General features: G+C 46.2%; 1 protein-coding gene across 1 annotated transcript in view; it reads left to right on the forward strand.

Annotated features, from left to right (window-relative positions):
* The first annotated feature begins 253 nt into the window (after nucleotides 1–253).
* Nucleotides 254–15836, forward strand: part of LOC141174546 (cathepsin W-like) — a 53418-nt gene continuing 37835 nt past the window's right edge. Inside the window, exons 1-4 of the mRNA XM_073659482.1 lie at nucleotides 254–424; nucleotides 581–635; nucleotides 1963–2076; nucleotides 11574–11716. Of these exons, the coding sequence (XP_073515583.1) occupies nucleotides 353–424; nucleotides 581–635; nucleotides 1963–2076; nucleotides 11574–11716 (384 nt within the window). The 5' untranslated portion in view covers nucleotides 254–352. The remainder of the gene's footprint in view (nucleotides 425–580; nucleotides 636–1962; nucleotides 2077–11573; nucleotides 11717–15836) is intronic.

The following is a 15836-nucleotide window of genomic DNA, read 5'->3' on the forward strand; positions in this document are numbered from 1 at the left end:
GCCTTTGCAACATATAATGTGTTTCAGGAGAAAAAAAACACTATTTGGCTACATGGACTTAAGAAATTAAATGTTCTGGCTCTTGGAATGCAATAATGTGTAACCAAAAATGCTTTGAATGAAGAGACTCTTTCTGAAGGGGTTAGTCAATCATACAATCAGATATCTACATTTTTATCTTCACATCTCATTTTGGTTACTGCCAACATTTTTCTTAAGTTACCACCCAGTATTAGCCTCCTGCATCTTTTTTCACTGCTGTGGTTTCCTTCTTATACAATTCATATTTGCAGGTTTCTCTTTCACTTGCTACATTTGAACGGTCTTTGCAGATCATACTTGATTCTCCACGATGCATCTTGCATTTCCACTACTCGCGTCATTGTGTGTTTTCATGCAAATGGTCTTCGGGAATACCGAACTGGTGATTGTCTTTAAATACCGCTGTAAACTTTTTCTTTTCTGTCAATTTTAAATAACCAAATCTCTTTTCCTTCTTTCCTATCCAGATTCCATTTAATATCTAACACATTTTTAATATATATTGGTTGTTTATTTTGTTTATTTTCTGTGTAACCAGGAAGAGTTTACAAACTTCATCAAACAATTCAATAAAGTTTACAAGAATGTAGAAGGTAAGTAGATCTTCCATTTCACGTGTAACATATTTGGCAATTATTATAGGTATTATGGGTTTTATTTTTATGCATGATTTTCAGCGATTAAGGCTTTTTTCACACTTTGCATTTTTGCAGCGTTTTTTTTTTGCTACTTTTTAATGCAAATTTTCAGCTGAATTTTACAGTACCAGCAAAAGTCTATGAGATTTTAGAAATCTCATGCACACTCCTTGTTTTTTTTTTTCCTGACTGTTTAGTCAAAGAGCTGCGTTTTTTCAAAATGCACCATGTCACGTCTTTCAGCTTTTTTTTCAGCGCTTTTGCAGCCATAGAAAGCAATGGATAGTGCAAAAAAGCTGCAAAAATGCAGGTATCAGGTTTTGCTGCCAAAACCTAAGGAAGTTGAATCAAGCTATTTTTTATGCACTAAACTTTATCAGCATGTGCAAGAGACAAATGAACCCAGACAAAAATGCACGAAAAACGCACCAAAAAACACAGCAAAAACTAATCAAAACCTGCTTTTTTTGACGTTGCTTCTTTACTGCCAAGAGAGCAGGGTTTGCAGCAAAAATGCAACGTGTGAACATAGCCTTAGAGATAGATCAACCTATCAAAAGATGGAGACCTTTTCTTAAAATAATCAAATTTTATTTATACATAATAAAAGAAACATCATAAAAGACATTAAAAAAGAATGTGAGGTGGAACGCAAAAAAGTTCATCAAGTGATTAACATACAAATTTCTCAAATAGTTAATGATTCATATAGATATAAATACAAATTAATTCCTTTCCAGAAATTTTGGATAAAACCACAAGTATGGACCTATATGAATACTATATAGTAATAGTGTTAAGTTTTTTACTATACATGATGAAATTCAAACAAAGGGTGACATAAGAATTGTACTTAAATACACAGATGGTAAAGTGCTTGGGGCACAAGAAATAAATAGATTCCCTTGAAGTTTACCCCAAAGGATGTTTCTTTCATTATGTTTAAATAAAATTTGATTATTTTAAGATTACCAAGATGATGTACGCCACTGCACATACTGACATACCGTGGCATCAGTCGTTCGTTGACTCTCATTGCATATCTCCCATATTTCGCATACATATACCATATGTCTTCATAGAAAAGCACGTTAGTTGATACCTTCCCAGTATATAGTGTGTATATCGACACCAATAGACATATCAGAGTATACGCCAGGAAATATTTCCAAAGTATATATCCAGATACATTAAAAACGAGAGGTGAACAAAGCCTTAACCATGTGGACCTTTTCTGCACAAAACCATGTAACTGCATATCTCATCTCTTATATTTCTGCAGAATATCAATATAGATTGTCTGTTTTTACCGAAAATTTAAATGTTGCCCGTCGTCTACAGAGAGAGGAACTAGGAACAGCAACATATGGGATCACCAAGTTCAGCGACCTTACAGGTAAGTTAACCATTGGGAAATTATTCTTCTAAGGCCACGTTCACACGTTCAGTATTTGGACAGTATTTCACATCAGTATTTGTATGCCAAAACCAGGATTGGGTTATAAATACAGAAGTGGTGACGTGTTTGTATTATACTTTTCCTCTGATTGTTCAACTCTTGGTTTTGGCTTATAAATACTGATGTAAAATACTGACCAAATACTGATAGTGTGACCGTAGCTTAAGAAGTGTTCTAGAAAAGGACATTTATAGTTTATATATGTGGTCAGATCCCCACCAATCAGCCATAACTCTTTACCCCCAGAATAGCTCATTAAAGTGAGTATGTAAGTAAAGTTTTATAGCAAATCAGGGCTATTATTTCACTATAGTCCATCAAATGTAAGTTTCACATGATTTATTCTGACTAATTTCTCCTCTCCATTGCGAAGATATTAGTTGTTAAGTTATAATTTATGATAAGTTCAACCGGGCTTTACCAGTGATTTGTTTCTGGGGGTGTATACTTCTTCCCCTGCATGAAGATGACCAATCATAAATAGGAGGTGTCATGAAGGGGAAAGAAAAATACGCCCTCCAAAAGATCAAAAGAACATGCCTTCTCATGTGAGATGTATTGATAGACAGTCATGATCTCTGCACCTACTGTATAGAGTACAGCAGAGATAAGTGTGATTATACCTTCAGCTTTCATCTCTGGGCAATCAGTGAGGAGGGAGGGGATTGCTGTGAGAGTAGAGCTACAGCTGCAGAGGTGTTTGTACTCATACTTAGCACAGCTCTACTCCGCCCCCCCACCTCCCCCCTTACACTGACTGTCATGAGATGAACACTGAAAAGTGTTTGTAATCACACTCAACTCCCCCAAACTCCCCCTTCTCCTACACTCACTACCCTGAGATAAAAGCTGAAAGTGAATGGCACTCAGCCTTATTATATACTACACAGTAGGTGCAGAGATTAGGGCACAAATCAGGACTGTCAATCATCACATCTCACACGAGAAGATCAATTCTTCTGACCTACTTTCTTCCCCTGTATGATGCCTCCTGCTTATGATTGGATAGTTTCATACAAGGGAAAAAGTACACACCCATAGAAACAAATCTCTGGTTACGCCTCTCTGGACTTATATTAATTATAATTAACTGTCCTGTTATATTACGAGACCATAGAGTTTCTTAATGGAAATGTTGCATTAGAAAATTATCTATTGTTTAAATCAGTTTTTCATGTTAAATTGTAGCATCGGCGTCTCTGCCTCCTGACAGGCAGAGATGCCGTCCCCCTTACCACCGCGCTCCTGTCCCGGCGTCTTCCGGCTCTCCTGCTGCTGCTGCCGGCACGCGCAGCTTCCTGGGCACTGTGCTTAGGGTGCGTGTGCGCTCCCTCCCTCCTAAAGGGGCCACGCACGCCGTCCTAAGGAGTCCCCGGCCAATGGCCGGAGGACTTCTCATATAAAAGGCACCTCCTCCAAAATGGAGGTGCCCGTGCAAGGTTGTAGCTCTGTGTACTTACTCTGCTTCAGCCCTCAGGTCCCGCTGCTAACCTGACTACCAGTCTAGTTCACCAGCCTGGCTACCAGTCCAGTCCGCCAGCCTGACTACCAGTCCAGCCCGACAGTCTGCTCACAGCCCAGCCCGCCAGTCTGTCTATGGGCTTGGCCAGTCTGCTTATCCGGAGCCTTTACCTGCTACCTGTCTCCGCCAGCCAAGTACACTCTCCAGCCCGACGGTCTGCCTACGGTCCAAACCCGCCAGTCTGTCTATGGACTAGGCTAGCCTGCCTACCCGGAGAATGTACCAGTTACCTGCCTACCAGCCAGCCTACCTGGAGGCTCCTGCTTGTTACCTGCCATGCCTACCAGCCTGCCTACCTAGAGGCTCCTGACAGTTACCCGTGGTGTCTGCCAGTCCGTCTACCCAGATCACCCGTCAGCCTGCCTGCCATGCTCATCTGCTGTACCGGTCAGTCCCTGCCTTCTGACCCATGGGAGTCACCTGCTCTCATACAAGGACTGGCCCAGAGTAGAACCTGGTCCCTCTGCTCGGTCCTTTCCTGGTTCACGAAGTCTATTGAGCCATCGTGCGACCTTGGTCAGTCCGAGTTGATACCTAGATACACCCCTCTGGTCCCTCCTTGCAAAGCTGCACAGAGGTTCCACCACCTGGATCCGTAACAGTTTGCACGGGCCATGGAACCCGGTGGCCCCCAGGCTCCTTCGCTTGCTGACCTGTACCAGGAGGTTTCTCGTCAGAGATCCCAACAGGAAACCATCCTGACCTACCTGCGGTCTGTCAACTCCCGCTTGGACACGCTGTCCGTCCCACATGTGTCCGCCTTGAGCCGAGCGGCATCCGCTCCGGCGGCGCCTCAGCCTACTGGTGCTATGGCATCCAGCTCTGGACCCCGGATATCTGCGCCTCCTCGTTTTGGGGGTGACCCCGTCTTATGTCGGGGTTTTCTGAACCAGTGTACCCTTCACTTTGAACTCCTGGCACATCAGTTTCCCTCCGACCGGACCAAGGTGGCGTTCATCATGTCTCACTTCACCGGGGAAGTATTGGCATGGCTAAACCCTTTATGGGAGAGAGGGGATCCCTGGTGTCCGATCTTCCGGCTTTTCTCACTGCTTTTCATAAGGTCTTCGATGAGCCCGGACGAAGGAATTCTACTGCCTCCTAATTGCTCCGTCTCCGCCAAGGGAGTCTCACCGCGGGCCAGTATGCCATACAGTTCCGTACCCTCACATCTGAGCTGGCCTGGAACAACGAGGCCCTGGTGTCCACCTTCTGGGAGGGTCTTTCCGGACGGATCAAAGACGAGCTAGCTGGCCAGGACATTCCTACCACCCTGGATGACCTGGTGTCACTAGCTACCCGGATTGACATCCGTTTCCAGGAACGAGCTAGGGAGACTACACGGGAGAGAAGATTTCCTCGTCTTGCTCCTGTTTTCCATAAACCTGCCTCCCAATCAGCAACTCCCTGGGCACGCTCACCCGAACCCATGCAGATCGACCAGACCAAGATGGTCAAGTCACACAAAGAGAGAAACAGGGGAGTTGTGTATACTGTGGTAGTAAGGAGCATCTGATCCGTTCCTGTCCGGTGAAGCCAGGAAACTCCAGTGTCTAGGACCGCTCGGAGAGGTCGTCCTAGGCAAGAGTAAATCCTCTCCGTCCTTGACTCTATCCGTTTCTACTTCCTCTGGAGAGACCCGCTTCTTTGAAACAGATGGAAGACTCCTTCCGGTGACCATCTTGCTCGTCACAGACCCTGTAACCCTTCAGGTGGGGATGCTGCACTCGGAGAGGATCTCCTTCCATGTGCTATCCAGACTCTCTCACTCCCTTTTGCTAGGTCTACCCTGGCTACAGAGACATGAACCCGTTCTGAATTTGCGATCCGGTGAGGTGCTCCATTGGTGGCAGGATTGCCATGAGACCTGCCTGGTCTCGGTTCGCCCGTCTCGACCTCCGTCTACTCTGGCTAATTTACCTGGTCAAACGGCACCTTACTGGTCCTATGCAGATGTCTTCGACAAGAAGGAAGCAGAGACACTGCCACCTCATAGGCCATATGATTGCCCTAACGACCTGGTACCCGTTGCCTCTCCAACCCGTGGGCGTATCTACCCCTTGTCGCTGGCCGAAACCCGGGCCATGTCTGAGTATATCGAAGAAAATCTGGCTAGGGGATTCATCCAGAGATCTACCTCCCCGGCTGGAGCAGGAATCTTCTTCGTAAAAAAGAAAGACGGTTCACTACACCCCTGTATCGATTATAGGGGACTCAATCAGATTACCATCAAAAACAAATACCCCCTGCCACTCATCTCAGAGCTGTTTGAGCGCCTTAAAGGCGCGAAGATCTTCACCAAGCTCTATCTTCGTGGGGCGTATAACTTGGTCCGGATCCGCCAAGGAGACGAGTGGAAGATGGCATTCAATACCCGGGACGGCCACTATGAATACCGTGTAATGCCCTTCGGCCTCTGTAATGCTTCAGCCGTCTTCCAAGAGCTACTTAACGACATCTTCCGTAACCTCTTATATTCATGTGTGGTGGTGTACCTGGACGACATCTTGGTCTTCTCTCCGGACCTATCCACACACCGAAGGGATGTTCGTCAGGTCCTGCTTAGGCTCAGGCAGAATCGCCTATATGCAAAATTTGAGAAATGCCTCTTCGAGCAGACTTCTCTTCCATTCCTGGGCTATATTATCTCTAAGACTGGTCTACGGATGGACCCCGAGAAGGTCTCTGCCATCTTAAAGTGGCCCTGACCGGAGGGGTTGAAGGCGATTCAGCGATTCCTGGGCTTTACTAACTATTACCGCCTCTTCATCCCACATTTCTCTTCCCGGACTGCACCCATCTCTGCGCTCACCCGTAAGGGAGCAAATCCTAAGGAATGGACGTCCGAAGCGGAGGAGGCCTTCCACTCCTTAAAACAAGCCTTCTCTTCCGCCCCTGTGCTGCACCGTCCAGATTGCAACAAACAGTTCTTTCTGGAGGTTATGCTTCCTCTTCCAGAGCCGGAGCGGTGCTCACCCAGAAATCTCCGTCCAGGAGAATGGTAACCTGCTGCTTCTTCTCCAAGCTCGTCTCCTCGTCCGAGCGCAACTACTCCATAGGAGACCGAGAACTGCTAGCCATCAAATTGGCGCTGGAGGAGTGGCGTTACCTGCTAGAGGGGGCTCTGCACCCGGTGGTCATCTACACTGACCACAAAAACCTGGCATATCTACAAAATGCCCAAAGACTCAATCCGCGTCCCGTGGTCTTTGTTCTTCGCCCATTTCAACTTTACCTTACATTACTGCCCTGCGGACAAGAACGTTAAAGCCGACGCTTTGTCCCTATCCTTCCTGTCCTCTGATCAAGAGGAGGAGCCTATGCATATCATCGATCCCTCCAAAGTGATGAATGTGGCTCCGTTGGACCTGTCTCGTCTCCCACCCGGTAAGACGTTTGTAGCGGTTTCGGATCGTAAGAAGGTTCTTCACTGGCGTCATTCATCTAAACTAGCCGGCCATGCTGGCCAGAGGAAGACCTTCCTGCTCATAACCCGGCTTTACTGGTGGCCTTCCTTGCGCACGGATGTTGTAGACTTTGTCACGGCCTGTTCATCCTGTGCCCACAACAAGGTTCCCAGACATCTTCCAGCCGGCCGTCTCCTGCCTCTTCCCATACCTGCTGCCCCGTGGCAACACATTGCTATGGACTTTATTACTGATCTCCCTGTTTCTGACGGTTGTACTGTCATTTGGGTGGTCGCTGACCGCTTTTCTAAAATGGACCACTTCATCCCTCTGCCTGGTCTCCCATCTGCATCTGTGCTGGCTAAGGACTTCATCCATCACATCTTTCGTCTCCACAGCCTACTCCTCCACATTGTATCTGATCGAGGGGTCCAGTTCACTTTGTGCTTCTGGAGAGCTATGTGTAAGCTGATGGATGTTTCCCTGGATTTCTCCTCTGCTTATCATCCTCAGTCCAATGGCCAGGTGGAACGTATCAACCAGATCCTTACCAGCTTCCTCTGGCAATTCGTCAACGCTCACCATACCGATTGGGTAGAGCTCCTACCATGGGCCGAGTTCTCCTATAACAACCATGAGAGCGAATCTTCTTCCAAGTCCCCGTTCTTTGTGGTCTACGGTCAACACCCCCAGATTCCGTTTCCCGTCTCCGCCTCAGTGGACAATCCTGCCGCGGAGTCTCTGGTCAGCAAATTTTCCACCATTTGGGAGGCACTAGATCCGCACTTCTTCAATCCTCCGAGCGGATGAGGAGACATGCCGACAAGAGACGTTTGGACCCTCCTCAATTCCATCCGGAAAACAAGGTTTGGCTCTCCTCTAAACATGTTCGTCTCAAAATACCCTCCTATAAGTTGGGTTCACGGTTCATCGGTCCATTTGAAGTCCTCAAGCAAATCAATCCGATGGCCTACAAGTTAAAACTCCCGGCCACCTTAAGGATTCCCAACTCCTTCCACGTATCTCTCCTCAAACCGGTTGTTCTTTTCTTTTTCCGACGATCCAGGTAACTCCCCAGCTCCGGTCTCCGCTGAGGACGTCTATGAGGTAGAGAACATTCTGGCCATCAAGAGGGTAAGAGGAAAAGCCCTTTTCCTGGTGGTTTGGAATGGGTTTGGCCCAGAGGAGAGAACTTGGGAACCCAGGGAGAACATCCACGTCCCGCTTCTTCTTAACAAAAAATTCAGGCCTAAAAAAGAGGGGGCGTAAAGGGGGGGGTACTGTAGCATCAGAATCTCTGCCTCCTGACAGGAAGAGATGCCGTCCCTCTTACAACCGCGCTCCTGGCCCGGCGTCTTCCGGCTCTCCTGCTGCTGCTGCCGGGCACTGTGGTTAGGGCGCGCGCGCTCCCTCCCTCCTAAAGGGGCCGCGCGTGCCCTCCTAAGGAGTCCCCGGCCAATGGCCGGAGGACTTCTCATATAAAAGGCACCTCCTCCAAAATGGAGGTGCATGTGCAAGGTTGTAGCTCTGTGTACTTACTCTGCTTCAGCCCTCAGGTCCTGCTGCTAGCCCGACTACCAGTCCAGTCTGCCAGCCTGACTACCAGTCCAGGCCGCCAGCCTGACTACCAGTCCAGTCCGCAGGCCTGACTACCAGTCCAGCCCGACAGTCTGCTCACAGCCCAGCCCGCCAGTCTGTCTATGGGCTTGGCCAGACCGCTTATCCGGAGCCTTTACCTGCTACCTGTCTCCACCAGCCAAGTACACTCTCCAGCCCGACGGTCTGCCTACGGTCCAAACCCGCCAGTCTGTCTATGGGCCAGGCTAGCCTGCCTACCCGGAGAACGTACCAGTTACCTGCCGTGCCTACCAGCCAGCCTACCTGGAGGCTCCTGCTTGTTACCTGCCGTGCCTACCAGCCTGCCTACCTGGAGGCTCCTGCCAGTTACCCGTAGTGTCTGCCAGTCCGTCTACCCGGATCACTCGTCAGCCTGCCTGCCATGCTCATCTGCTGTACCGGTCAGTCCCTGCCTTCTGACCCGTGGGAGTCACCTGCTCTCATATAAGGACTGGCCCAGAGTAGCATCTGGTCCCTCTGCTCGGTCCTTCCCTCGTTCACGGAGTCGATTGAGCCGCCGTGCGACCTTGGTCAGTCCGAGTTGATACCTAGTTACGCCCCTCTGGTCCCTCCTTGCACCGCAGCACAGAGGTTCTACCACCCGGATCCGTAGCATAAATGTATTCTTCTAAAATGATAATTAGTGTTGAGCGAGTATGTTCTATTAACCCTTTCGCCGAGTATGCTCGGACCGAGCTCCGAGTATTTCCAGCTGCTTGGTGATATGGTTAAATCGCTCCCGTGTGCATGATTTGCAACTGTTTGACAGCTTTATTACATGGGAGGAATGTCTATTTCTTACACATTGAATGAATTGGCACCAGGTTTCACAGTTACAACTGCATAAATTATTAAATAGTTATTTTAAAACTGAAGATACTAATGTACTTACTTTGAAACTTTAGTTTCAGAATGGCTTTACAATATCAATATCAACCCCTTCATGACCTTTGACGTACATGTACGTCAAATGTTGTGTCCCTGCCTTTGTTTCGGGGCTCGCAGGCTGAGACCACATTTTTCCCTGCACATGATGCACCCGCATACCTTAACCTGTTAAATGGCACATTATTCATCTCGCCCATTCGTGTGCCTGTCACGTGATCACAGGCTGCCGATGGGTTGTTATGACAGGCAGAGGTCTGATGATCACCCCCGTGCCTGTCATTATGATCCTCCTGTGAACGCCGGTCTGTGCTGGTGCACTGCTATGTATAGCACAAGCAATCGGACAATTACAGTTTCAAGTAAAGACCATTAAATACAATAAAATGTAAAAGAAAAAAAATATGAAACAAAAAACCCCCACAAAAGTTCAAATCAACCCTATTGCCCCATAAAAAATTAAATTATTTATGTATGGGTGTCCTGAAGAAGGAGTCAGTAGACTCAAACACATTGATAATAAACTTACAATTTTATCATACCACTAATTGTGTCATATTCCGGAGAGCGCAGAAACACTTCCAATCCTGCTACTTAAATCTACATTAAAAAATAAAACAAATAAAAAAGCACATATTTGGTATATCTGCATTTGTAAAAGTCCGATCTATCAAAATATAAAATAAATTAATCCGATTGGTTAACGGTGTAACAAAAAAAAAAATCTAATTGCCAGAATTATGGGGGTTTTTTTGCAATAAAATGTAATAAGAGGCGTTCAAAACGTCATATCTACCCCAAAATGGTATCAATTAAAACCTCAACTCTGGGTGCAAAAAATAAGTCCTCATCCGGCCACAGATACCGAAAAATGAAAACGTTACAGGTCTCGGAACATGGCGACAAGCAGAAATTTTTCTTACAAATTTCCAATTTTTTTTTCCACTACTTAAATAAAATAACAAACTATATATATTTTGTATCTGCGTACTCATACTGACCTGGAGAGTCCGATTGCATGGTCATTATTGCCATATAGTGAACATGGTAAATAAAAAAAAACAAAAAACTATTGTGGAATTACACTTTCTTTGCTATTTCAAAATACTTGAAATTTTTTTCCTGCTTTCCAGTGCATCATATGACAAAATGAATGCTGTCATTCAAATGTACAACTCTTCCCGTAAAACAAAGCCCTTATACAGCTATGTGAACGGAAAATTAAAAAAATGTATGGCTCTTGGAAAAAGGAAGGAAAAAACGAAAACGAAAAATAAAAACCTGAAAAATCGCAAAGATCGTGAAGGGGTTAATATGAACATTTTATCCAACTATAAAATGAAATAATAGTTTGTGAGTTCAAGTATATTTAAATCTCTGCCCACCCAGCGTGACTGACAGCTGCAGCAGCGGCAGGGAAGAGGGGCACTGAGGAGGTGTCAGCAGCTACCTCCACCTTCTGCTGCTGATTGACACACCCTAACTTGGTAGTTAAATACTCTCAGTTTCTCCAGAGAGGCGCCGGTGATAGTTCTATGTACCTCTGTGTTAGCTTGGAGAACTAGCAGTTGGCTAGTTTCTTCTCTGGTGCCCTTGGAGGACAGTTGGTGTTTTCTCTCTGGTGTCTGCTCAAGCTAAGTGTATCCCCTTTGTTTGTCTACCTTGTTGTCTTTAGTTTGTAGCAGGGCCTGTCTAGTGCTCACCCTGTCCCCTCCCTATCTAGGGCCAAGCTCTAGGGACATTCAGGGTTTAGGTTCGGCGATAGGTGAGGAACTTATGTAGGGACTGTAGGGTAGGCAGGGTGATATTAGGTCTCCACTCTTCATTTCCCTAGTGTTTGGGCTTCCTTCCCCACTTCCCTTCGTGTTGCACTTAGTCTTTCCCTCACCTTGCGTGATAGATATTTTTAATGTATATAGCTTGCTTTGTGAAATTTGGTGACAGATCGGCTTTTTGACTACTTACATCTCCTGTTTTTACTTAAATTGTCTTTGTGTGTTTAGATGAAGAGTTCGCAAGAAATAGCTTGACTTTAGTTGATGACGTTCCTCCAAATAATGTGAAAGAACTGAAGGTGGAGGCTACTGCAGTTTCCAGTTCTTGCGACTGGCGCAAGGCAGGAATCATTTCAGAGGCCAAAAGTCAGGTAAAATATAGATACAAGATTAACATTGCAATGCGAAGTAAGAAAACAAAAGTGCACACGATCTTCTGCAGGCTCCATTCAGATGAATGGGACAGTTACAAAAATTTCTGCAGTTAATCTGCCAAGTGTTAATTTATCCTTACATCGTCTTAAATGGAGTTTGTCAGCACAAATTGACTGTTCAAACCAAGCACAGTCGCTTAATGCACACTTAGCTTGGTGGAATATTTCAGTGCACCTTTCCATTTATCTCCGCCCTCCATGTGGCTCTTGTAAAGCCAGAGCTGTCAATCAAAGAAGAGGAGAGTGGCATTAGATTGAAAACAAGTAGGTGGGAACGTGAACTGAACAGCCCTGCTCAAAAAGGGTGCACCAAGCGCCTGTGATTGGTTTGAACATTTCATTATCACAGACTTTATTTTATGTTTTGGCTTTAAAATTTATCTTTTCTCCATTAAAATAGCAAACATGTCACTGTAAGAAATTGGCACTACTCAGCAGGGTTTATATTGCCTATATTCAACATTATTAAAGTTCGGCTAGAGTTTTTAGGAAAAATGACACATCATTTTATTGATGGCTAATGCAAGATGTGACAAATATACATCTCCTGCCCCTAGTACTGAAAAGATAGAAAGCAGTATAATTTGCCTCTGTAGGTGGGCATGTCTGGTGGGCAGTCACTATTGCTCAGTGAGTTTATTGGAGAGCTAGACCTTGTCTCATTACAAACACATTTGCAAATGCAGTTGTCCTCTCAGAATGCTTCAGCTTCCATATCACTGGCAGCAAGTGTGGGGGGAAGGCAGTATGGCAGAACTGACAGCACTGTGAGAGGACAACTGCAAATGTGTTTGTAATGAGACAAAATTTAGCTTTGCTGTACTGTGTTAGTTGTAATCACACACAGCTCTGCAGTGAGATCATTTAAAGTAAGCTCTGGAGGCAAATTCTCAGGGCGACCTATTTCCGGCCGATATCACATCACATTTACATATTAAGAAAAATGTTGATTTATCTGGAATAAGACATGGGATCGCAGATATCAAGGTATCATTTTATTCAACTTTCTATGACCTACATACCCATATAAACGGCTTAGGAGGGTTGATCCTACTGACAGATTCCCTTTATGCCCTCACCGGGAGTTCATAAGTCCATAGCATGTTGGATAAGTCTCTCTGCTTGATTCCGAAATATGAGGCCAAGAACAGGAATATGTGTGACAGTGGTTTCCAGAGAACTGGATTGAAAGTACTCTGCACTCATTACCTTTTAGTAATTGCATCTGCTTGAACTCGTTACCTGTATAAAAGATACCTGTCCACACAATCAATCACACTCCAACCTCTCCATCATGGCCAAGACCAAAGAGCTATCTAAGGACACCAGGGACAAAATTGTAGACCTGCACGAGGCTGGGATGGGCTACAAGACAAAAGGCAAGCAGCTTTTTGAGAAGGCAACAACTGTTATTATTAGAAAATGGAAGAATCACAAGATGACTGCCAATCTTCCTCGGTCTGGTGCTCCAAACAGCGTCTCGCCTCGTAAGGTAAGGATGATTCTGAGAAATGTCAGGAATCAGCCCAGAACTATACGTGAGGACCTGGTCAATGACCTGAAGAGAGCTGGGACCACAGTCTCAAACATTACTGTTAGTAGCACACTACGTGGTCATGGATTAAAATCCTGCGGGGCACGCAAAATAGAACTTTTTGGTATCAACTCCATTTGCCGTGATTGGAGGAAGAAGGATGAGTAAAACCCCAACCGTCAAGCATGGTGGGGGAAACATCATACTTTGGGGGTGCTTTTCTGCAAAAGGGGACAGGATGACTGCACCGTATTGAAGAGAGGATGGATGGGGTCATGTATCATGAGATTTTGGCCAACAACCTCCTTCCCTCAGTAACAGCATTGAAGATGGGTCGTGACTGGGTATTCCAGCATGACAATAACCCGAAACATACAAACAGGGCAACTAATGCTCCGTAAGAAGCATTTCAAGTCCTAGAGTGGCCTAGCCAGTCTCCAGACCTGAACCTAATAGAAAATCTTTGGAAGGAGTTGAAACTCGATGTTTCCCAGCGACAGCCCCAAAACCTGAAAGATCTGGAGAGGATCTGTATGGAGGAGTGGGCCAAAATCCCTGCTGCAGTGTGTGCAGACTTAGTCAAGAACATCAGGAAACGTCTGACCTCTGTAATTGCAAACAATTAGCCATCTTAGTGCTAGGGTGATTAAACACCTGTAGAAAGGGAGGAACTCAGAGGATAAAATCACAGCCTTTCAGAGCATTTGGTGTGGGGAGGGTAACAGGGGGGGTCGAAGGGTCCTTGGGGAGGCAACCCATTTCATACTAGGGGCAGAGGTTAAAAAGGAGGTGGGGAGTCCAAAGTCCAAGGGGGCGGCAGAGGTCATGCCAAGGCCCTCATCGGGAGATATAATTTGCACGAGATGTCACGGTCTAGGTGATATAGCCACCCATTGTCCCCTGACCACTGAGCAAATGGACTGTTGCATGGGACGCTGCTGTTCCTTCTACGCATATCCAGCTTGCAGTGTGGACTGTCCACCCGGCAAGGGGCCCCAACCTCGTCCTGTAACAGTGAATGGCCTACAAATGACTACTACTAGACTCATGAAGTTTGGTAACCCTCATGAGGCCCACACTCCCGCTCCAATTTTCCCTGTGAAGAAAGTTGGCATCCGCTGCATTCATGGGGATGCTAAAGACTATCCGGTGGTCAGAGAGGTCATTGAAATGGCCCGAGGTACTGAGTCCCATAAGGTTGGTGTAGTCCCGGATTGGTTGCACCCAATCATCATAGGCCGGGACTTTGTGTTGTTTTGGAACTTGTGGGGGAGGGGCGGAGACCTGGATTACTTGAGTAAGAAACGGGGTGGCTCTAAAAAAGTCTCACCAACCCCAAAGTCTGACAAGTTTCCCTTCTGTGTAATGGGAAATGAGGAGAAAGTAGTATTCCCTAAGGCAGACAGTCCTGAGATAGGGGTGACCAGAGAAAATTTGGGGTTCACCCAACATAGAGACCTATCGCTAAAAGAAGCGTTCAATAAGGTAACCGTCATAAACGGCATAGCACAGGAGTCGGGTGCTGACACCAGGTTTCCCTATTTTATGTTGAGTGGGAACTAATTGTACCGAGTTAATAAAGTGAGGGAGGAGATAGTGAAGCAGTTGTTGGTACCAGCATCCTATAGAGAAAGGGTGTTGGATAGAGCCCATTCACATGTCTTAGGTGACCATCTGGGGGTGGACAAAACTCAAGAACGAGTTGTGCAGAGGTTCTATTGGCCCAGATATCACAGAGAAATCCTAAGATATTGCAAATCCTATCTGCCACCTCTCCCTCTTCCAAAATCCTCTCATACCGATATCCAACAAGGCAGGGCAACAGGGGGATCCATTGAACCTCCATGTGGGCTGGACAAGCCAGAAGGGGACACTGAGGATGTCACAGTGGCAGAGACACTGTCACCGCTCCAGAAACAACAGTGACGAAAACTACTTCGTCGGAGCTGGGACCTGTTCTCGGAGTTGCCAGGACGTACGCAGGTGGCTGAACATGAAATCCTAACGGAAACACATGTGCGGATGTCTGTGGAAGAGTTGCGTTTCTGCAACAACCACAGGAAACTAAATGTGATGTCGAAATGTGATGCATATCCAATGCCCTGCATTGATGAAGTCGTAGAGAACCTAAGATCAGCCAGATACACCACCACCATGGACCTAACGAAAGGTTACTCCCAAATCCTTCTCTCTCAAAGTGCAAAGGAGAAGAAGGCCTCTTCTTCACCTGACGGTTGCTTCCAGTATATCAGTATACTATAATTGCATTCGTGCTGCAAGGAGCCCCAGCTACATTTTGGAGGGCCATAGACTGGACCTTAGCCCCTCACAAAAACTAAGCGGCAGCTTAACTCAACAATATTGTGATATTCAGCCCGGATTGGGGAAATCATCTGCAGAAAGTCCAGGCTGTGCTGGTTGCGCTGAGGAAAGTAGGGTTTACCATAAACCCAAAGAAGTGTACCATCGGGAAAAAGAAGAGAAAATACCTGGGCTACATCGTTGGAAGAAACAAAGTAAAGC

The sequence above is a fragment of the Phyllobates terribilis genome, unplaced genomic scaffold (genome assembly GCF_046119375.1).
Source record: "Phyllobates terribilis strain yellow unplaced genomic scaffold, ASM4611937v1 Scaffold_13__5_contigs__length_258822181, whole genome shotgun sequence".
Lineage (NCBI taxonomy): Eukaryota > Metazoa > Chordata > Amphibia > Anura > Dendrobatidae > Phyllobates > Phyllobates terribilis.